Genomic DNA, 21,647 nt, shown 5'->3' with positions numbered 1-21,647 from the left:
CTAAATTAATTTTAAGGATCAAACTTCTTGCGGGATTGTTATCTGATGAAGTTTGAAGCCTTATTTTTTTTACCTTAATAATCGTCTGAACGCTAAAAATTCAGCCTCGCTCTGATTGGATGCACGGTACTTCCGGTCGCACGCAGTAGCCAATCAAATGGCGTCTGCTGCCATGTTTTGAACGGGGGGGAATTTTAACCGTCAAGCGCCGCCACAGCTCACAAAACACAACAAAGCTGTAGCGTGTACGTGTTAAGTCCTCCTCACAAAAAAGAGTGAACTATCGCACCAACATGGATATGGACTCCATGAAATATGCGGAGTTGCGAAGCCTCGCCAAGGAGCTCGGACTTAAAGCCAACATGAAGGTGAGGGGATGAACTTTTTAAAAATGTAACTGCTAATACTCGGAGGTTGATCTGAATGGAAACATGCCGAGGCGTGTCCATTATGCTAACGGTTAAGCTAACGTTTGTGTCTGAGTGTTACTGGGCGAAATATATATGCTTGCTCACGTTTTTTGTGTTCATTAACAGGCCGAAAAACTTCTGAAAGCGATCAAGCAGCATTATGAACACGAAAAGAACAAGGAGGGAGAAGGGCAGGTAACGTAATCCTGTGAATTATTTGGTATCCTTGCAACTGAAATCTTAAGCCATGCCTACATCTAATGTTCAATATTGGTCTATTGTTGCGATGTTTTACAGGGAGAAGAGAAAGATGCCACTGCTCTCCAGAAAGAGGAAAATTCATCCATGGACAGTACTCAGGAAAATAAAGACTCATCTTGCGATGAAGACATTTCCAGCCCCACTGTGTTTGTGAACACACGTCGAGGCAGAGGAAACGGTACCAAGAGAAAGATCCCTGATCCTGAACCAGTGGCCGAGTGTGATGCCAATTTGCCTCCAAGTACTGCAGAGGTATTGCGCATCATAACATAATCCATGACAATAAGAGAACTCCAGCTAGATTGCATGTAATAAACGTCCCCACTATAAAAAGTTTGCATCCTAGCACATGTTTCTGTGCATGTGCCTCGCCCACTTGACAATGGAGAGGCACAACATTGTGTTGGGTCAGTTTTCTTGTATTCAAAGACTTGACAACTGTCTTTTAAGGCTGACTCCACGGTGGCTGCATCTACTGGTGCCAGGGGTGCCAAGAAGAGAAAAGTGTCCTTTACAAAGGATTCTGACAAAAGTAAAGCTGAGGCCACTTACAGTGAGCAGCAGCAGCCTGAAACTCAGGATGAAGCACCTGTGCAGGGTGATGCAGGTCAGTAGTGTGGTTTGATTAAAGTGAACACAAACTTTCTCTTTGCCTCCTCCTTCCTAATGTATTGATGTCCTCTTTCTCCAGAGATTCTTAACTTTATGTTGAGGTTGTGATCATATACTTATTATTTATATTATATACATTTTCGTCCAGTAAAAGCAACAAAAGTGGCCAGAGCTGGTAGAATCCCTCGTTACCAAGGGCTACAGATGAACAAGCCGGTGTTGAAGCCCGTCACTCCCAGTAAGTTCTTTTGATTTTTTTTCTCTCTCGTTGCTTCCACAAAGTCTCCCTTTGAACAATAAAGAAAGAGACAATATTTTGAAAATGATCTCTTACAGACTTCAAGAAACTCCACGAGGCACATTTTAAAAAGATGGAGTCAATTGACTCCTATGTCCAGCGAAAGACCAAGCAGATGGACACTTACAGAAGTTCAGTTAAAGAACCGAAGGTACACAAAAGCTTCTAACAGTCTTTTCTTACTTTAATAACATTAAATGTTATATCTGTAAATATAATGTTTTTGTTTGTAATTTAAATTCCCCTTTTTTTCCCAGCAACTTTCTGACAAAACTAAACCGTTGCAAGCTCATGGCAAGACTCAAGTGGTAAGAATCACCACTTGGCGAACATCCATAATTGTACAACTGCAGGATAAAAGGGAGCAAAGTAAGTGGCAATCTCTAATCATGCATGTATTCTACAGAAAGCAACTCGTGTGTCCATGTTCAGCCCCATCGCGGTTAACAAGGGGGCAGCTGAGGACAAACGTAGACACACTTTGCTCTCGGCCAGTAAAGCTCCTCCAAAGAAACCTGCTGGGAAGGAAGAGGCTCTGTTCAGACCAACTGTCCTTTCCACTCGCAGGATCAATGTCCGGTGAGTCATGCTTTCTTCGACAGGTCAACAGAAAAATAACACTTTCATTTAGATTACTCTGTAGAGATGTATTTTCAATTTGCTATAATTACAAAAAGTACACATGTTGACATAAACCATCCACAGCTTTGTACCACTATGTGTTAACACAGTTCAAATATTGAACCCTTTCAAGATTGACATTAAAGAATCGTTTTCTATAGATCACTGTCAAAATGATAAATAGAAAACTGAGCTAGAATCCTCTTGGATGAGAGGTGAAACTCAAGCAAGTCCAGTTGTCTTTGTATAGCACTTAGATAATAAAACATAAAGACTTCCAATGGGGGCTTATTACTTGTTACATGCATAGTGAGTAGTATTCAGTGTGACGCTTTAACAACCAGATGTGTTTGTATGCAGGTTCTCAGAAGCCACTCATGACAATGAGTACAAGAGGTCCATGGTGAAGACGCCAGCACGTATGTCGCCCTGTTTGACCTCGAGCACCCCACAAAAACAGGCGGCTGATGGAGGAAAGCCCAACAATGTCAGGACTTCTACTTTCTCTGCCACAAAAACTCCAGGTACCTTTTAAAATCCTTGGAACAATCGCTGAATTTGCCTGTAGATATGTACAGAGTGAGTGATTAAGTTTTTCTCCCCCTGGCTTCCAAAGGAACATTCGTTTTCACCGGAAACACAAGTATCTCAAAAACCCCTGGAACACAAAAGAAGGCAAACTTTGATCTGAAGGCGAGTCTCTCTCGTCCGCTCACCTACAAGCCTCATGCAGGTACAGAATCACTTTTCAATTCCTCTGCCTCATAGAAATATAGTATCAGTTGACAGACAAATATGTGATGTTTTTGTTTTGTTCTTTCCTTTTTTACATAGGTAAGCTGAAGCCGTTTGAGGAGCCCAAAGAAAACACAGCAGGAAACAAGTCGCTGATCTCAAACTCGCATCAGAAAAATTACAAAAAGCACCAAGTCCAGACACGGTATGTCTTAACGTCTACACGCTGGCATATACTGATTCATCTCCTGTAATAATTCTCTTCCTCAACATCAGTATCTTATGGATGTTTTTGCATCTTATTTTAGGGAGGACAGACGAGCAAAACACACGGAAGGCCGGAAGCAAAAAAAGGAGAATGCGCTCGGGGCAAGAAGAGGCCTCGTCATGATGTAGAAGTGTCGCACTTGTCAATGCTCGTTTGTACAGCCTGTTTCAGTGTAAATATTTTCTATCATTTTTAGCATACTGTTGGGAAATTAGACAAGCTTACATTTTCTGCTTCTATATCCATCTTACCACGCAGCATTTTTAGATTTGACTTGTGCATTAGCGGTCACATTTTATAGCTCCAATATAGCCGTTTATGTAATTTCATGAGCAGCAAATGGATTTCCTTTTTGGTGCTCTCTATAGTGTTACTTTTGTTCTTAAAAAGTTGATGTTTTTACTTTTTTAGTGAAGACAGATAAAAAGACGATGATACAAAATACTTCCTTGTCTGTTCTATGTTTTATTGCATCTTTTCCAAAATACAAGCATTAACATTTCTGTGCAGTCATGATTTGAGTAAGTCTACCCAACAAAATGTGATCATTCACATGAAGAATATTTTTATTGTTGATTAAGATCTGGTTTACATTATTTCTTGGGGGGGGGAAACATGTTAGACCTGGAGCAGAAAGAGTTGATTTTGTTGTGAAGGGGCACACGCTCTCAGTTAATGTCCTGTGATTAGAAGGTCACACACACCATCAGCTACAGATGTATTTTATCTCCTTCAAGTCCTGATTTGAGCATATTTGCTTGTTTTAAGACCAGAAACATTCTGACTCAGGGCTTTGAGCCAAATTCAACGGATAAGAAATGTCTCAGAGTTTAAGTTTTACTAGAGTGCAGTTGTACATCATCTTACATCATTTCCAGGTAAATTTATGGCAGTTTCAGTATACGGATCATCTCCAAACTGCATCTCAGACTTCGGGATTCCTCTTGAACTGCTCATAAGCAAACTCCTCAGTGTGTGCATAGTCTTTGGAGACGCCAATGAAATCAATCTCCAGCTGGAATGGACCGTCGGCTTTGTCTCCCAAAGTAAATCCAATGGTGTTTATCTGTAAATACAAAAAGATGGATTGAAGAAACTACAGGGAGTACAAAGGAGTAAAAGCACATACAAGGAGCTAGATTTTCATTTAATTTGTTTTGGCATCTCCCTTATGTGGACAAAATCAGTATGAGCTCCACTGATAAATCCACCTAGATCAGTATGACATTACCTTGTCCAGCCAGACAGGATGCTGTTCATCTTGTATCCTCCCACGGTGTGTAAGGAAGAACTTGGAGAAAGGTATCTGTAAATGAGAAACACCAAAGTATTAGAATAACTGCTTACATTACACCAAAAAAAATGTGTTGTTTCTTCTGGTATATCAACATATATCTTGGCACTAATTCTTGAAAGACCTCTATTCTTACCTTGACGTCCTGCCAGTAGGGTCCTCCCCTGGTGTACAGGAAATACGAGTATATGTCATCTTTCATGTGAGAGTAGTACGTTTCTGTTCCGATGTTGATCATCCAGGGACGGCCATCGCCACGCACACGCAAATGCAGGGTGTTAAAATTGGTCCAATCGTAGTACTTTTTTCTATCAAAGGAAGCCTGGGAGAGACAAAAGGTTTGGAGGTTGACTGTTAGTGCAGCAGGAAATGCTGTCAACCACCCATGAAATATACATTTCAGCCATGTTTTTAGGAATAAAAGTCTCCCAGGTTGCTCAAACCCATACAGCTCAGCATCCTAAATATCTCTGGATACTACTACAGTTACAACAATCAATGTTGCATGAAAGAAAATTAAAGTGATGGCACTAACCAGTGATTGCTTTGAGCGCATGGTGCAGTAGCCACTGTAGCGCGTTTCTCCATCTCTTGGAGGAGTAGAGTTCAGAGTCCCGTACAGAAAAAGCGTATTGTTGTTTTTGCTAAGCTTCAAGTAAGCTTCACTTTGTCCTCCGATCTCACTGTCTGAGGACACCACCCACTGCTCCAGGTTCTCTGGACCTCTGAACTCCCATATCACTCTGGTCTGCTCCAACATGTGCTCTCTGAGGGGTTTGCCTTCTGGACCAACCCAGCGGTCAGAAAACTCCTTTTTCAACAGCGCAAAGTTCTTCTTTATCCCGTCCAAACCCTTTGAGAGGCTGAAGTTGATCTTCTGCCATGGAAGCTTGTCTTCTTTGGGCTTGCCGGGTCGTCTGTATTCACTCTGAATAATAGCTCTTCTGGGTACAGTGAGAGGAGTGATGGAGGGGAGGAGCAGCTGCTGGCAGTGGTGCTGGATGGAGCCCAGTAGCCTCGCCGGGGGGAGACGTGTGATCTTTGGCAGGGACATTTCAGAGAGTTCACTGCTGGGATATCACACAGCAAAGTGGTGTCATTATACTGGAGTAACAGGGTGGTAATGGGTGATCAGATTTACATAATTTACAAGAAGAAAACATCTAATTTGACTGGCTCGACAGGTTGTGATTAACACGTGCAGTTTTTACTCTTTACATTATCATTAGCTCTAATAAAACCATCTAGGAAGTCCATCAATGTTCTGCTAATCGTGTTGGTCATGTTACTTATAATTGGACTATTATATCTAACTTGTGTGATATTTTTTTTGGCACCAACATCCTCTTGAAACATTAAACTGTGTGTCGATTACTATGTGCCATATTGTTTTGTTGAAAACATCCAACAGTTTGCAAACACATTATCAACACAATGTACAGAGGAAACATTTTTGACGTTATGATTGATATGTATTGTGTGGTGTAGCTGCACCACTAACTGAGCTTACTAGCTATGGGTACCATCAGTTAGCAAGCACTCTAGTGATAAACTGGCCCCTATTTGTTTTTAGCATTAATTTGACAGATGGCCCATTCTTGCATAGTGCACCTTTAAAATCACCCCCTAAAAAAGTATTTGCTTTCCTGATCTTCATGCATGGCAGTTACACAGTTAATGTTACAACCATTTTTCAGACTGCATTTTAACAACATTTACATTTTCATATGTCGTTAACGTTACATAAATAACTGTGACCAGCTGGTGTTGAGTATTAGACCCAACATTCAATGTGATAGTGAACACGGTTAGAATAATCTGTCTGTACTTACCCTGACCATGCTGCGCAAGAACGAGAAGGGCGGATGAGTCCCCGACTTAATTTCCTGGTTCAGTTGGGATAATACGTAAAGTTATCTCTTTTTAAACACAATCGTGGAGTTTAACAGTTCACAATTTGGTCGTGTAACACTCATTACACATTCAAGGTTGTCCGGATCTACACGGGAGACCCGGCGGAAGCACTTCGTGCTGCGTTCAGCGTACATCCATCGAGCCAAACACATGGAAGAACAGATTTACAACATTAAAAGCTTAAATTCCCGCGGACCGTGAATGCAGCCCCGGTGCACCAAAGATGTGTCCTGACCGACACATTCACTGTCGATGTGTAGTTCCGCTTTCAGCTAAATATCAATGTTCTTGCACACTGGCCGTTTGTTTTTCTGCATCTAAACTCTATTCATAAAAAATATAATAAGCCCATGCACAGATAAGAATTAAATTGTATTGACATGGATATATAATCCAGCGGTAACTATGGTATCAGTGCGAGCGCGCATGCTCAGTAGCGCCTTTGTGTGGTTGACTGCAGAGCCGACTAGCTAGGTAGCAGCAGCGGCTAGCCTCAAACATTTAGACGACACAGAGGTAGCTAGCAGGTTAGCCGTGCAGCTAATCATGGTGAATGTAAAGAAACGGAAAGGTCGGGTCGTAATTGACTCTGACTCCGAAGACAGTGCTAGTGACGATAATTTAGATCAGGTAGGTTCGCATTTTTCTTAATTTGTTTCTCCTAGATCGCCTTATTAAGGTTGTCAACAGTTTGAGGTGAAGCTAATGTATGCTAACTGACTGCGCTGTGTTTGGCCTCGCTTGAACAAGCTGAGAGGGCCCATCTTATTTACAACCCTTGCTTCCTTTCTCAGTAAACACGACGTTCTTACAGTCAAATAAATTGCTGGGTTTTCTCAAATGTTTGTGGGGGGTGTTCAACACCGACGGAAGTGTATGAGGCTGTACGGAAAACGGTGTCTTAGCATGAGGCAGCTATGGTATGCTAACGTTAAGGTTACATTCCGAGAGATGTACTCAACGCTAGCAATCTTGCAGTATTATGTTGCCACGAAAATGCCGCGCAACGGGCCTTTTACTGGTTTCGAATATACGTTGCTGGGCTACAGCAGTGCGCTGTTGGGGAAATACATTGTTACCGTTTAGCCTAACAACAACGGGATGTGTTTGCACGGACTGAAGCCGTGCTGGAGTCGCACTTCATTTAGCTAGAAGAACCTTATCTCCGGAATGACGTCATGGGCGCAGGGCTGTAGGTCTATTTCGGTGTTGTTGTCAAACAAGCCCTGGCAAACTGACTGAAGAGCTTTGCAGGACTACTGCTTCAGTCATTTTGGTCACTATTAACCCTCCATGCAGATTACCTGACAGTACACTGTGCTCAGACACAAGTAGTGCAGAACTGATGAGTTTAGAGGAGCTCAGTAAGCACAAATCATCTGTTGTTTTAATATAAACTGTTCAGATTACAAACATTTAACTGCAGGAGGTGGGTTTGAGGAAGAGGTCTGACTTTGTCTGTCCGGGTATTTATTCCAACACTGTCAAGTACTGATCTGGTACGAGCGCTTCCTTGAATCATCATATGATCAATGATACAAACCTCTGATTTCTATAATGACAAAGACTAAGAAACAATTCATTCGGAATTGATCACACCGTTATCTGCACCGATGTAAAATCTATTGGTCCTCGTAATTGACTGATATTCGCCTTGTTGGTTCGTAGCAGCCCATCGGCAAAAAAGATGGCATTCATAATGGCAGTGGCTGATCTTTATCTGTTGTGTGGCATTAATTGTGCACTGACACATTAATGTGTGCATGTACTGAATTCTTATGATTGAGTAGGTAGTTGTGTATTCAGCCAAAAAGACCCTTGAAGCAGTTACGTTTCCTAAAGCTGAATCTTTTCAGCTCAAATGTTTGCTCTTTCAAAATGTGTCATGAAGGGCTTAATTACTTTAAAACAGGTCAGTTATTTCTATTATATGGCTTCTTGGTTTACCAAGCACTAAGGGGGAATACATATCAACAAAAACACAATTACAACAATAAACGTTAGCGTTGGTCGGTATCATTAGTCAGTGGTTTCACCTCGACTGAGGCCTTCTCTATGGATTTCAGCTTTTCCACATTCCTGCAACAGAGTCACAGCTCAGCTTTGTGCGCTTAAACTTTCAGGGTTTTAATTATTTTTTAGCCTTAGGCGCTTATGTTACGAGCTATAATTTGAACCATTGCTGCTCACACCTTCAATCAGAATGTGTTTATGACTTCTTGTGGCTGGTTTTTGCTTCCTTGCTCACATGATATTTTACCTGTGGGGAAACTGACCATTGAAAAACCAAAACACACATTTGTTTCTGCCTGCTCAGCTCGACAGTAAGCTTTCAAACCCATGTCTTGGCAAAACAGCTGTGTGTAGGAGGTTTGTCCTCATATATGCGTATTAAGAGTGGATACGTCAGAACTTGAATATGATCAGGGGCACCGTTACTCTATGTACTGCCATATGCTTCTCACCTTTAAATGTAGCATAAAAAAAGTTATCAAAATACATACGCGTTTATTTACACCTGCGTTTAGAGATGACCCTTAGATCACCCAAATCGCATACACTTGCAGAAGGCATTTTCCCGCTTTTAACACTTTGCAAGATTATGAATTTACTGGCTGCTCTTTCTGAATCACATCACGATGTTCTTTTCCAGGAGCTCTTGTCCTTGGCGAAGAGGAAGAGGGTCGATTCAGGTGAGCAGGAAGAGCCAGTCAGCAAACCTGCAGCTTCTACAGACTCTGAGACATCCGATAGTGATGATGAGGTATGACAGTTTTTTTGTTTTAATCTATTATCAAGCACATTCCGTCAGTGGCAACTATTCAATAACCAAAACCCTTTTTTTCACTCCTTTTGTCTAGTGGACTGTGGGTGGCACCAAAGGCAAAAAGAAGGTTAAGCAAGGGAAAGGGTCTGAGAAGAAGAACGCCACAAAGAAGAAGGTTAATAAAGCAACGGCGTCTGGCAGCTCAGATGGAGACAGCTCAGCAGAGAGCAGCGCACCGGAGGAGGGTATGTCTGCAGTGTTTGTGGTGAAAATATGCACCATTTGTTACAAACAAACTTTGATTCTTCTGATTGTAATCTTTTTATCTCAGAGCAACCACAAAGGTTTCAGTAACCATTTCCGATTGAAGTCAAGGAAGTTGTTGTGGTTGCAGTTGTGCAGATGTCCTAAATTTCACCCCAAAAATGAGCCACGCGTCCTCGGGTTAATGACATTTTACACAGGTCTAGATTACAGACATCATCCAGGGTGAGATGTCCACTGGTATTTCAGGTGGCTGAGATTAGGTGACTCACTCACTCATCTCCTTTATCCCAGTTGGCACTCAGGGAAGCATCTAAGCTGTTGTTTGGTTGGTTGGTTGTTTGTTTGCTACATTGTTCTACTACACACAGGATTAAGTGGTTGGCGGGAAACGTATTTTAATTGTCAGTTACTCTCACAATTATTTTCCAGACTGACTGATTAATTATTTATATCTATTCCATATACAGAAAATGGTAAAACGTAAATCCCAAGAAAATAACATTAAATCGCCTTCAGTCTGTACGTTACATATGTGTCTTATCATTCCTGTTTTAAAGTAGTTAGACGTCACTTCCATTTCAGTCACTTGGTAACTTTTTGAAATTGGTGTCAACGGAGTGAAATGGTGGTTAAGATAAAGGCATGACTAATACTAATGTATACATAATGTAACTAATACTGATGAGGACGCTGTAGTGTTTTATCTGTGTTACTGCAATCTGCATAAGAACTGAAGTCAGCTGAACGTTTGCCGTTTGTGCCAATAAATTGTTCTTAATCTTTAGGTGAGGTGTCTGATTCAGAGAGCAACAGCTCATCCTCCAGCTCCGACTCAGACTCCTCCGAGGACGAGGTGTTCAGGGATGGTTACGATGATGACTTGATGGGAGATGCGGAGGACAGAGCTCGGCTGGAGCAGATGACAGAGAAGGAGAGAGAGCAAGAGTTGTTCAACAGAATTGAGAAGAGAGAGGTGCTGAAGAGACGGTGAGTATTGTAGGCCACACAAAGAGAAAAAAATAATACGTAAGATGTGCTTTCAAGGAGCATAGGAGAAAAATAAGAAAACATTTGTGCGTAAGACAAAGTTTTGCATTGTATCATTGCTGTGCGTTTGTCTTTGTATTTACTCAAGACGATGTTTGTTTGTGTGGACAGTTTTGAAATTAAGAAGAAGCTGAAGACGGCGAAGAAGAAGGAGAAAGAGGAGAAGAAAAAGAAGCAGGAGGAAGAGCAGGAAAAACGGAAGTTATCTCAGGTTCAAGACACACAAGTGGTGAGTTCAAGGACGTTTTAATCAGTATTAGAGATTGCAGTATTGGAATGTGTCACTGTGCTTTACTCTTAAGAATCATGCTGGAGTTTGAAAGTTTTTCATAACAAATCAGCATATAGACGAAATATAAGTACATAATTACCTCTGCACTCTTTTGTCAGTGTTTTGCCTGATGTTTTACACATTTTGTCTATTTATATATATTGATTGTGTTTTTCTTTTCCTTCCAGGTCATGTCACACAACAAGGAGCGACGATCCAAGCGTGACGAAAAACTTGACAAAAAGTCCCAGGCCATGGAAGAACTCAAAGCTGAACGTGAAAAGAAGAAAAACAAAACAGGTGCGTGTGACTTTTCCCTTTTTACGACGTGAATTTTGTGACAAGTCAATCAGATCCAGCAGCTGACGTTTCATCTTTTTTGTTGAGCAGCGGAGCTTCTGGCCAAACGCCAGCCTCTGAAGACAAGCGAGGTTTACTCTGACGATGAGGAGGAAGAGGAGGAAGATGATGACAAGTCGTCAGTCAAAAGTGACCGGAGTTCGCGTTCGTCATCTTATGATGATGACGAGTAAGTCGGAATCTGCTCCAAGTCTTTCAAGCTTCATCTCAGGACTTCTCTATGCTCTTTTGATGTAAAGTAACGTCTTAACTTTGTTCCGCAAACAGAAAAGAAGAAACTCCACCAAAGTCGCAGCCTGTTTCACTACCAGATGAGCTCAACAGGGTCCGCCTGTCCAGACACAAGCTGGAGCGCTGGTGCCACATGCCCTTCTTTGCTAAAACTGTGACCGGCTGCTTTGTGAGGATAGGGATTGGAAACAACAGCAGTAAACCAGTTTACAGGGTAAGCTTGGCTTCTAGGTAACATTATCTTCTACAGTTTTTAATATTCAACAGGAATGTGCTCTTGTATATTGGTGATAATGAAGAGCTGAGACTCTTTAGAAATGGACTTGGTTAAATAAAAGCTGATTAGCAAAGTTAAATTTAATCTTTGTCCTCTCTTTGTTGAAAGGTTGCTGAAATTGTGGATGTCGTAGAGACGGCAAAGGTTTACCAACTCGGATCAACACGAACAAACAAGGGATTACAGTTAAGGTAGGTCTACAATTACAGTCACTCTGTACCATTTAAAGCAAACGATCAAGAATTAGGACCTTCTCTTCCATTGTTCCTTCTTACCAGAAATCTGACTTTTTTTTATTATTGTGTATCTTTCTCAGGCATGGCGGTGACACGCGGGTATTCAGGCTTGAGTTTGTATCAAATCAGGAGTTTACAGAAAGCGAGTTCATGAAGTGGAAAGAAGCGGTAGGTCTGCTTGAAAAAGCAAAAATATCTTATCTGTAACATCAGTTTCAGTGGTAACTTCTGCAAGAGAAACGCAAGGAGCCGTCATAGGTGGTACAACTTAAAGTTTTGTGTGTTGGTCTCTTTTCTTTCTAGATGATCGTTGCTGGAATGCAGGTACCGACTCTTGACGAAATCACCAAAAAGGAGCAGTCGATCAAAGAAGCCCTGAACTACAAGTTCAATGACAAAGACATAGAGGATGTGAGTCTGTCTCTGGATGGTTAATTCTTTATTTTGTTTCATGCATTATTCAGTGGTACCTAACATGTTTTCTTTTGTCTTTTCTCGCTGCAGATTGTTAAAGAGAAGGACCGATTCCGAAAAGCCCCTCCGAATTATGCCATGAAGAAAACGCAGCTACTCAAAGATAAGGTAAAGGAAAATATGCTTGAACGCCCTTGAAATATGATACGTAGAAAGTCCAGTTTGCTCATAATGATAGCAGCCTTTAACATTTTAAGATAATCCATGTAAAGTATTCCAAAAAAACAAATTAAACGTAAGAAGGCCACTGTACTGTGCACAGATGTGTCATCAGTTTGTGACTATCAGCCTTTTACTCACAAATTTTTTATGTGTTTTTACCACAGGCCATGGCAGAGGAGAGTGGAGACGGTGATAAAGCGAAAGTGATCCAGGATGAGCTGAACGAGCTTGAGGAGAGGGCAGAAGCACTTGACAGACAGAGGACCAAGAACATCTCTGCCATCAGGTAAACAAGCTGCAGTTAAAAATACTTTTAAAGCTCACTGAAGTTGCACTTTGTAATAAAACTGGGGATAAAGTTCCTGGCTTCAGATACATGGCCTTAGAGTCCAGAGTTTGTTTTAATTGGGCAGTAAAAATTCATCTGCATTGCTACAAAAGCTTCCGTCAAATGTTTTCTATCAGGAATGGTGTATTCCTTTCTGTCACTGATTGAAAAAGACATTACAGGTTGCTGGGAAGTAAATTTCCACAACATTACAAGATAATCCTGAGTATTGCTTCATTACATATTTTTAATGTTCAGTCGTTTAAAAAAATGTGTCTTTGTTCTGGAGCTGGTTGGGTTTTAAGACAGAATCGTGTCCGACTCTGAAATTCTTTTTGTTGTTGTTGTGTAGCTACATCAATCAGAGGAACAGAAGCTGGAACATTGTTGAGTCTGAGAAAGCTCTTGTGGTAAGTTCAAACGCCAACTTCAAACATATGTATTTCATATATTGGTGCGGTTGTCATTTAAATGAAAACTGTGTTTTAATTCATCAGCGTCTATTCAAAACATCCAGATATTTATTTGCATATTTATTTTCTCACAGGCTGAAGGACAAAATGCCAAAAACCAGCAAATGGATCCTTTCACACGAAGACAGTGTAAACCCACCATGGTGTCTAATGTAAGATTTCTCTAATCATTTCTAACATTTTCTATATGAACAGTATCATGAGCACTGCTAAATCTAATTTTATGAACCCGTCCCGCTCATTTTATTTCTGCAGGCCAGAGACCCGTCAGTCCACGCAGCTATTCTTGCTCACTTGAACCAGAAGTACGGCTCTGGGTCACAAGGAGATCCTTCTGGTGGAGACAAGAACAAACTGGTAAGCAAAGCAAATACTTAGAGGCACTCCCCGTGTTTTCATATAAAAGAAACGTTTGGAGAGTGAAGGCTGAAGTCATTACTTCACTTTCAGTTGTTTGCCAAAATCCTGGTTGTGATCCTGTTCCAAGCCGTATGTCATTCAAACAGAAAACTGAGAGCTTTTTGTGCCATTGCTGTGCCGCTTGTGTTATTTTTGTCTGCTTTTGAGTCATCAGAAGAGGGACTATTTATTTTTATGGCTACATTTTTGGCAGATACATTTTCTGAAAGAGTCAGCCACAGTCGACATTGTAGTACTATAAAGGCAGACTTTTTTGGCTTGAAGGACAATGGGACATTTAAGGTTTTAGCTGATCTTAGACAACGCCATGATTAACAATGATTATGTGCCTAAAATGCGATTTTGCAAAGAAAATCAACTAAATCTGACTTTATTTAAAAAAAAAATTCTAAACTTCTATTTTTTCTCTGTTATATTATAGGGTCAACCAAACCCAAAAGACAAAGATGTTCCCAAGCCAACCACTGACCTCTCAGAGGACTTGTTCAAAGTCCACGATTTTGACGTTAAGATTGACCTACAGGTTCCCAATGCAGGTAAGATGATTTTTCCAATGTCTTATTTATACTTGCTCGGCCTGCATTGCAAAGGTGGTTGTTATTGGTGAAAACACAGGATTTTAGAAGCAAGTAGAATTATTTACACTCTCCTTCCGCAGAGGCAAAATCTCTGTCCGTGAGCTCCAACGCGCTGCCGGTGAAGGACGGCGCCCCCCGCAGGTCCCTAAACCTGGAGGACTACAAGAAGCGGAGGGGGCTGATCTGATACGGAGAGTCCATCAATTGGAATCCACATTGCATGTGTAATTGGCTGTGTAAGTGAGAATGTGTGTATGTGTGTGTGGTTGAGAGAGTGTGTGAGTGTGTGTATGTGTGTGTGTGTGTGTGTGTGTGGTTGAGAGAGTGTGTGAGTGTGTGTATGTGTATGTGTATGTGTGAGAATGACTCCCAGAGGACGTGTGTGTGAGTGTTAATAAAACAGACTGATTATCCGAACACAGAGGAAATACTGATTGAGTAAAGACAACATTTTTCTCAAAGGATCTCTCTCGGAAGAATCTTGTCCAGATATTTGTTGTTTTGTTATTTTTGCATAATCGCACACAAACTCATGTACTGAGTTGTGTTTTTTTTATGTATTTAACGTCTCCTCCCCTCTTTTTTTGGATCTTCTGGAGTCCACTCCAATTTTTTTTTCTTCTGAAAGGACACAGCGCTTGTGGATTATTACCTTGAACAAGGACACTATTTTAGAAGACTTAGATTGTTGAGGCATCTTGATATTACTGGACTGGATCTCTAATGGAGCCTCACAAATGATGAATTACTGTTGTAAATCTCCCTCCCCCCCCCATCAATGTGTGATCATGTACCCTTGCAGTCCATCCTGATTTTTTAAAGCCTTGGGTTTTTAAGTAGATGATTACCATCTCCAACTGGACTGTGACGCCAGCCCAACGTGACACACGTGAAAAGTTCCGTACATGTTCAGTACATTTATCACTTTTTAAGTCTTTGAAACAACCCAGTTTAAGAGGAACCATTTTCTATGGCTGACCTGGTTATAAAAGTGTTGCTTTGTTTCTGTTATATCTTGGTTGGTTGTTCATGGGATAACTCCCAATGCCCTAAACTCCCAGAGCAGATTCTATGTGTTATCGATTGTGTCCATAGTCAGTTCCTGTATTGATGTGGCATGCCATGTAAATATGCATTTTGGAGTGAGTGCGGAAAAAATAAAGAGGCACTGTTTCATAACTTCTGTGTCAGTTGATGTCTTTTCTAGGTATTTTATTAAGCAGACTGAAAAGAAAACGCTGTGTTTTTTCCTGTGTCCATAACATCCTTTATTGCATTAGAAAAGTTTTCACAAGTACCGCATATATTACTTTCATGTCTCTTGTAAAGCAGTGCTATGCTACCAGAATGCATTGCATAGCTGCTTGCTTAGACAATGAATGGGAAGCATGGAAAATATATAATATCACCACTCCTAAAAATCTTACATATTTTTAGGAACCTCCTTAAATGGTTCCTAAACACATTTTCTTTTTTTCTTTTTCTTTTTTTTATCAATTGGTGAGCAGTATTTTTTTGAAGTATCTGCTCGTTACTGTTCTAAATAATAAATCAGCTTTGTTTACCATTACTTAACATATATGTTCTGATCACAGGAGCATTATTAACACAGAAGAAGGAGGCGGGTGCTGTGCATTGGAAACCTCATTGGTTTGTTTTTGATCAGGCGTTTCCGAAGTCGCTCTGTTGTGGGGTCCTTGCTAGCAGCGCTTCCTGGTCCACGTATTGAGAAGATCACCAATATCCTCTTTGACAGATAATGACATTTGACCGTGTTTATACAAACAATATTAATCTTACATGCTCACCAGTTAAACCCCGGCGGTAGCCTGGTGGCCTGAGACATTTTGAAACTTGGACGTCGTTTGAAACGGTACGTTAGAAGCTTCCTTTGAGTAAGTAGCCTGCTAGCCTGTTAGCTTTAGCAGTGATGGAGTTTATGTTGACCCAACTGTGTTTACACTCGTTTTATGATAACGTTAGCCAGCTGCTGATGACTTATGTAATTATTGCTTCATGTCCACGTATCTGTGCCAGAGAGAGAATGCGCTGTCGTTATAATGATCTTAAAATAAGTAGCCAGCTTTGACTGTGTTCAGTTATTGAGCTAGCATGCTAGCTTCGCAGACATGGTAAATTGACTAGGGAGTTTTATTCTGAGTTCCGTCTCACAGGCTGCTTACAAAGATAAATATAAGAGTATTCACTTTAGGTATGACCTAAATAGATCGGAACCGTAATCATCTGTCGCTGGGTGTTGTCGCTGTTTGTTTAAAGGGAATACACTCTCAGTTTTGGCAATTTAGCTGGTGCTCCTACATGGTAACAATTTAAGGTACTGTGGTGTTAGTTTATATGCATGAAGAATAGATCTGAAGCAGGACATACACGCCCTTACGGTCAATAAATACAAAATGCAGTAGTATTTGCAATACAAATGTCTGATCCTGGATCTTATGTATATTAGTGTTTGGATGCAGAAGGTATATTATCCATTTATTTATTTATAGGATATCCAAGGCTACAGTCATTCTAAAGTTTTGTTAGAAGATATTAGAGGTTTAATGCATGTAATTGGTTTATGCATTTTTAACCACAGTCTATAATGTAGATTTACCCAGAAAATGACGCTGTGATTTTGCAGAAAACTCAGCTAGCTAAGTTTATATTGGAATTCCTCTAATAGGAAGGTGGAAGTAGTGTACAGTATGTTTTGGAGATCAGAACCTTTATGCATTATGTCCTTGTTTAAGGCACCTCAGTGGTGATAATGAGCTTTCATGTTTCTTGCATTAGGATACAAAATGTCTTGGTTTGCTGACTTGGCTGGGAAGGCTGAAGACTTCCTGAATAAAGTGGACCAAGGAGCTGCCACTGCCCTAACCACCAAAAACCAGGGAAGATCATCATCCTTTTCGTCACCCTATGAGGAAGAATCGACTGACAAACCTGAATACAACACTGCAGGGTACCAGACCAATGCAGCTGTGACACATCATGACTTTGCATCCTCCAGTGCTGCACCAAGCTTCATCTCTGCAGCAGCAGGGAACATCAAGAAATCCAATGCAACCCTGCTGGGTGGTAGTGCAAACATGGCCAGTAAATCATCTGCTTCTGGCAGCAGTGCTGCTAACTCTGCTAAGATCTCGTCCGGCTTTGTGCGGCCCAAAAAGAGCGAGGATGTGGACGATGACCTGCTCTTTGACTTTCTGAACAGCTCGGATCCTCCTGTCAGCAACAGGAGCGATTCAAGAAGAGAACTTGCGAAAGTGGCAGTTCCCGTTACGGAGGCCCTAAACCCCACACCTCCTCCTCCTTCCACCAGTCCCCAACCCTTCCCCTCGGCCCCATCAACGCCCCCCTCAACCAGGGGTGTATCCCGAGCCTCAAGCATGAGCTCACTGTCTGCTCACAGCATCAAAACAGAGGAGAGCTCTGCTAAAGAACAAAGCCAAGGTAGGAATAATTAGACACTACATACCACAGTTTCCATCATTTCCAGTCAGTGTATACTAAAATGTTTGATATATGTTTGTTAATGCTGCCACTGTAGTGTGGTAGTTGTATTGAAATATGGTATTTTGATAAGATATCTAGTAACTACTACATGTAGATTAATGTGTTATTACCAGTAGATAGACTGCTGAAAAATACAAAAGTGCCCCACAATCAGACATATTTTTATTGATTTATTTTCATAAATAGCAGGTCCAGATCCTCTTCAGGCATTTAATATATCTGGATAATAGTTTTCTTTGTTTGTCTCTTCACCACTACTCGCCCACCACAGACACACCTGAGAGTTCAGACTCAGGCTTGGCTGTCCCTCAGGAGTCCAGCAGGCAGGAGCCTCCTGCTCCTCCCACAGAGGAGCCGCAGAGCCAGATACTGTCCAGTCTGCGTCTGGAGAATCAGCTGCTGCGCAGTGAGGTGGCCTCCCTCAACCAGGAGATGGCTTCAGTCATCCAGAGAGCAAAAGACTTGCAAGATGGTAAGGTATTAGACAAGACAGGACGAATGATGGCTAACATTTCTGCACCTCTGTATTGATTAAGTGGTTGTTCTTTCATGTAGAGTTGAACCAGACGCGTCTCCGGGCAGACAGATGGACCTCAGAGCAGTCTCAGACCGACCGAATGTTACGGGAATTTCGGTCACAGGTTGATGACCTCACAGAAGCCCTCTCTGCCAAAGACGGTCAACTTGCAGTCCTGAAAATCAGGCTTGATGAAGCTGATCAGCTGCTGAAGTCCCGCAGTACTGCATTAGATGAGGCACAGAAGGAAAAGCTAAGGTATGCTCCTGTGACCACATTTGAATAAGAGATGGAATCCAGCTTTTTATGAATTGATTTAGATATTATAAGTCTTGTTATGTTTTCAGACTTATGCAAGACCACACAGAAGGGAGCAGCATGCATTCTCAAGCTCTCGAAACGCTGCAGGAGAGGCTGCGAGAGGCTGAAACAACTCTCAGGAGGGAGCAGGACAGCTACCGGCAGATGCAGGTGCACATAATGCCATCGACTTTATTCAATCCATGACGGTTAAATCTAGACTGAACACGGAAATTATTTAACTTCTTAATTCTGTCATTTTACAGATTGAGTATTCTGGCCGCCTGTCAAAAGTGGAGTCTGAGAGGCAGACCCTAGCAGAGACAGTGTCTGCATCAGAGCGGCGAGGTGGAGAGGAGAAGCTCAGGGTCGATGACCTCCAACAGCAACTGAAAAGTGCCAAAGCTGCAGCTGAGTCGGCCAAACAGGAGTTACAAGACTACAAGCACAAAGCCTCACGCATCCTACAAGTAAGACTTAATGGTTTTCATACGTAGTGTAGACAATCGTTTTGTTTACACATATACTGTACAAACCTTCTTTGTGTCCTTTTTGTTTTTAGTTTTATTTTGAAAAGTTTAACCTGTGTTGATCATGTTTTAAATGATCCTCTAGTCCAAAGAGAAGTTGATCAGCAGTCTGAAGGAGGGATCTGGTCTGGACAATATAGACGGCAGCGGGGCCATGGCTCTAGAGCTCGAGGATCTGCGTCATGACAAGGAACTTCAGAGAGAGGAGATCCAAAAACTACAGGGGCAAGTGCACACGCTCCGGACTGAAATACAGGTGAGATGCTGCTTTGAAGTGTTTGTTTTCTTTCTAACTTTGGTTTGAGGTTATTGAGATAGCTGAGATGTTGTTGATTTAATTAAGTTGTAAGTGAAATATGTTTTTCTCGCGCAGGATTTGGAGAATCAGGCCCTGATGGAGGCAGAGTCATGGAGGGAGCAGCAGGCGCAGTTGGAGGAGCAACAGGCCTTACAGAACAGAGCAAAGCAAGAGATGGAGGCTGAGGTCGAGCGCTATAAACAGGTGAGGGAAAGTGATGATGTCTGTCACAGATGTATTTCTCCTGAAACCTCATTAATAATTTTAGTCCGACCAAACTCCTAATTTATTTGGGATATTTATGTGTTTTTCTTAAATCATAGGAGTTGCAGTACCTAGAGGAAGAGCAACACCGATCCAAAACCACTCTGCAGAGCAGAATGAAGGACCGGGAAGACGAAATTCAAAAACTCAGGAACCAGGTCAGTCATTTAAAATTATACAAATGCAGAGCCCCCTTCTTGGGTCAGGGCTTGGCCAACATCTGCTTTGTGACATATAGTAAATGCTTCCAACTTTATCAATTTGATAAACAGCCCTGATGATGTATTTTTCCAGTTAACCAACAAGACTATCAGCAACAGCCAAACAGAGCTGGAGAATCGTCTCCACCAGCTGACGGAGACGCTGATCCAGAAGCAGACGATGCTGGAGGCTCTGGGCACAGAAAAAAGCTCCCTGGTCTTCCAGCTGGAGCGTCTGGAACAGCAGCTGAAGAACGCTCAGGGAGGACAAAGTGGAGGGCCAGCCATCAACATGAGTGGCCTAGAGGGACCAGGTAGGAGAGGTTTAGATGACAGTTAATAGGTTTTGTAAACATAAAACCAAAAAAAGGGAACATGTCCTTTTGTTTCTTTCTTTGTGTTTTATTGGGCTCAATAGTTTATCAAATTTCAGTGTCGACTTGTAACTTCTTTACTCATGATCACTTTTTCTGTGTGCTGTATTTTTAGGTGCACGACAAAGAAACGCACCAATCCTCTTCAGTGATCAGGACAGTCCAGGAGTGTATGGCAAAGTACGCAAGGCAGCCAGCACCATTGACCGCTTCAGGTAACAATTCACAGGATTCACATAATCGTAGTGTAATTAAACTCTTTCTTGTGTGAGATATGATATCCGATGTTAATTTGAAAAATGTGTCTTTTCAGCATCAGACTGGGTATCTTCTTGAGGCGGTACCCGATGGCCAGAGTGTTTGTTATCCTGTACATGGTGAGTTTCTGAAGAGTAAATGATTTCCACCTGATTAATCAAAGAAATGAACAACATTTCCTTTTTTTTTTTTTTTTTTTTTTTTACAGGCAGTACTACACCTGTGGGTCATGATTGTTCTCCTGACTTACACACCAGAAATGCACCACAGTCATCCTGGCGGAAGATAGAAGGCTTGAATTTAACACTTGTTTAAAGGCGTTTGATATACGGCCTTCAATATAAGGATGCTACAAGCTGCTTGAATGCGGGCTCTGGGTCCTGACTCTCCAAGTTTTGCACAGAAATGCTATGAATTAAAGACATTTCCTCTGATTCATTCTTAATTGAAAACTGTATTGGGTTTTAAGATAAATAGAGTGATATATTGTATTGGTGGTCGGCTAAAAGGACATTAAATCCAATGTGATCTCACTTCTGTTCCTCTCATCTGCTTTCAGACCTCTGTTCTCTTGAGAGATTGTATTTAACACTATGTAAAAAAAAAAAAAGAGTCTTTTAATAAATGAGTTAGAAGAAACAACAGTACCTGGCACTTTTTTGGGCCTTTTTTATTGTTTTATTTTGACGGGAAACAGAATGAGAAAGGAGGGAAGACGTGCATTAACGAGCTGCAGCAGGGACACAGCCTCTGTGAATGTTGTGCGTGCTCTACTGTCTGAGCTATTGGCAATTTTCTTATAGATAATCAAGCCACAAATCAGCATCAGCATATAGTATTGCATTACTATAATTGTGTTGTTTTATACTGTTCTGTTTGTATTTTCTTGTTATTTTTGCTGTGTTTGTACTGTCTTTTTTTAATGTATTGTTGAGTTTAATGTATTTAAAGGCCCATCTAGGAACGGGCATTGCAAAGTAGCTTTGGCTTTAAATGCCGTGGTGCGTTGCATCAGTTTACACTACATACTTTTGATGGTACAGTGTCTTGTAACAGGTTACATGGTGTCTCGGCCCAACT

General features: G+C 41.4%; 4 protein-coding genes across 6 annotated transcripts; 3 read left to right on the top strand and 1 right to left on the bottom strand.

The window, feature by feature from the left end:
• Positions 1-165: 165 nt before the first annotated feature.
• On the top strand, positions 166-3,649 carry nusap1 (nucleolar and spindle associated protein 1). Its single transcript, XM_030391998.1, has 12 exons — positions 166-368; positions 537-605; positions 708-923; positions 1,122-1,278; positions 1,432-1,521; positions 1,620-1,732; positions 1,839-1,889; positions 1,988-2,160; positions 2,563-2,726; positions 2,819-2,935; positions 3,037-3,142; positions 3,246-3,649. Exons 1-12 carry the CDS (start codon positions 294-296, stop codon positions 3,331-3,333), a joined length of 1,419 nt encoding a protein of 472 aa, XP_030247858.1. The 5' UTR covers positions 166-293; the 3' UTR covers positions 3,334-3,649.
• Position 3,650: 1 nt separating this feature from the next.
• On the bottom strand, positions 3,651-6,584 carry ndufaf1 (NADH:ubiquinone oxidoreductase complex assembly factor 1). 2 transcript variants are annotated; one of them, XM_030392000.1, is made up of 5 exons: positions 6,332-6,584; positions 5,035-5,569; positions 4,636-4,821; positions 4,437-4,511; positions 3,651-4,271 (listed from the first exon to the last, which is right to left on the bottom strand). In XM_030392000.1, the coding sequence occupies exons 2-5, from the start codon at positions 5,551-5,553 to the stop codon at positions 4,131-4,133; spliced, it is 921 nt and encodes a 306-aa protein (XP_030247860.1). In that variant the 5' UTR covers positions 5,554-5,569; positions 6,332-6,584; the 3' UTR covers positions 3,651-4,130. The 2 variants fall into 2 exon arrangements, with proteins under 2 accessions (XP_030247860.1, XP_030247861.1); XM_030392001.1 differs by having other exon boundaries at positions 5,035-5,566; positions 6,332-6,558.
• Positions 6,585-6,850: 266 nt separating this feature from the next.
• On the top strand, positions 6,851-15,483 carry rtf1 (RTF1 homolog, Paf1/RNA polymerase II complex component). Its single transcript, XM_030391997.1, has 18 exons — positions 6,851-7,043; positions 9,067-9,177; positions 9,275-9,425; positions 10,233-10,434; positions 10,606-10,723; positions 10,954-11,065; positions 11,156-11,294; positions 11,393-11,570; positions 11,742-11,824; positions 11,950-12,037; positions 12,173-12,280; positions 12,374-12,451; positions 12,670-12,791; positions 13,186-13,243; positions 13,381-13,458; positions 13,562-13,663; positions 14,148-14,262; positions 14,385-15,483. The coding sequence occupies exons 1-18, from the start codon at positions 6,960-6,962 to the stop codon at positions 14,489-14,491; spliced, it is 2,034 nt and encodes a 677-aa protein (XP_030247857.1). The 5' UTR covers positions 6,851-6,959; the 3' UTR covers positions 14,492-15,483.
• Positions 15,484-15,977: 494 nt separating this feature from the next.
• On the top strand, positions 15,978-21,211 carry golga5 (golgin A5). 2 transcript variants are annotated; one of them, XM_030391995.1, is made up of 13 exons: positions 15,978-16,177; positions 17,101-17,763; positions 18,098-18,298; positions 18,382-18,601; positions 18,691-18,814; positions 18,910-19,113; positions 19,259-19,429; positions 19,547-19,675; positions 19,795-19,893; positions 20,030-20,249; positions 20,425-20,524; positions 20,623-20,686; positions 20,776-21,211. In XM_030391995.1, exons 2-13 carry the CDS (start codon positions 17,109-17,111, stop codon positions 20,854-20,856), a joined length of 2,268 nt encoding a protein of 755 aa, XP_030247855.1. In that variant the 5' UTR covers positions 15,978-16,177; positions 17,101-17,108; the 3' UTR covers positions 20,857-21,211. The 2 variants fall into 2 exon arrangements, with proteins under 2 accessions (XP_030247855.1, XP_030247856.1); XM_030391996.1 differs by having other exon boundaries at positions 15,978-16,199.
• The last annotated feature ends 436 nt before the right edge of the window (positions 21,212-21,647 follow it).

The sequence above is a fragment of the Sparus aurata genome, chromosome 16, assembly GCF_900880675.1.
Source record: "Sparus aurata chromosome 16, fSpaAur1.1, whole genome shotgun sequence".
Lineage (NCBI taxonomy): Eukaryota > Metazoa > Chordata > Actinopteri > Spariformes > Sparidae > Sparus > Sparus aurata.
The sequence above is the reverse complement of the archived record's forward strand: the minus strand, read 5'-3'. Positions and strand labels throughout refer to the sequence as shown.

Bases quoted from the DNA above. Each gene is read 5' to 3' on its own strand.
- nusap1 (XM_030391998.1), top strand. From the start codon at position 294: ATGGATATGGACTCCATGAAATATGCGGAGTTGCGAAGCCTCGCCAAG. The intron at 2,161-2,562 runs GTGAGTCATGCT...GTTTGTATGCAG, and splicing joins ACTCGCAGGATCAATGTCCG to GTTCTCAGAAGCCACTCATG. The intron at 2,936-3,036 runs GTACAGAATCAC...TTTTTTACATAG, and splicing joins CACCTACAAGCCTCATGCAG to GTAAGCTGAAGCCGTTTGAG.
- ndufaf1 (XM_030392000.1), bottom strand. From the start codon at position 5,553: ATGTCCCTGCCAAAGATCACACGTCTCCCCCCGGCGAGGCTACTGGGC. The intron at 4,822-5,034 runs GTTAGTGCCATC...TGTCTCTCCCAG, and splicing joins TGCGCTCAAAGCAATCACTG to GCTTCCTTTGATAGAAAAAA. The intron at 4,272-4,436 runs GTAATGTCATAC...TTGTATTTACAG, and splicing joins ATCCTGTCTGGCTGGACAAG to ATAAACACCATTGGATTTAC.
- rtf1 (XM_030391997.1), top strand. From the start codon at position 6,960: ATGGTGAATGTAAAGAAACGGAAAGGTCGGGTCGTAATTGACTCTGAC. The intron at 9,178-9,274 runs GTATGACAGTTT...CCTTTTGTCTAG, and splicing joins CATCCGATAGTGATGATGAG to TGGACTGTGGGTGGCACCAA. The intron at 12,038-12,172 runs GTAGGTCTGCTT...TTTTCTTTCTAG, and splicing joins TCATGAAGTGGAAAGAAGCG to ATGATCGTTGCTGGAATGCA.
- golga5 (XM_030391995.1), top strand. From the start codon at position 17,109: ATGTCTTGGTTTGCTGACTTGGCTGGGAAGGCTGAAGACTTCCTGAAT. The intron at 18,602-18,690 runs GTATGCTCCTGT...TTATGTTTTCAG, and splicing joins GCACAGAAGGAAAAGCTAAG to ACTTATGCAAGACCACACAG. The intron at 20,250-20,424 runs GTAGGAGAGGTT...CTGTATTTTTAG, and splicing joins GAGTGGCCTAGAGGGACCAG to GTGCACGACAAAGAAACGCA.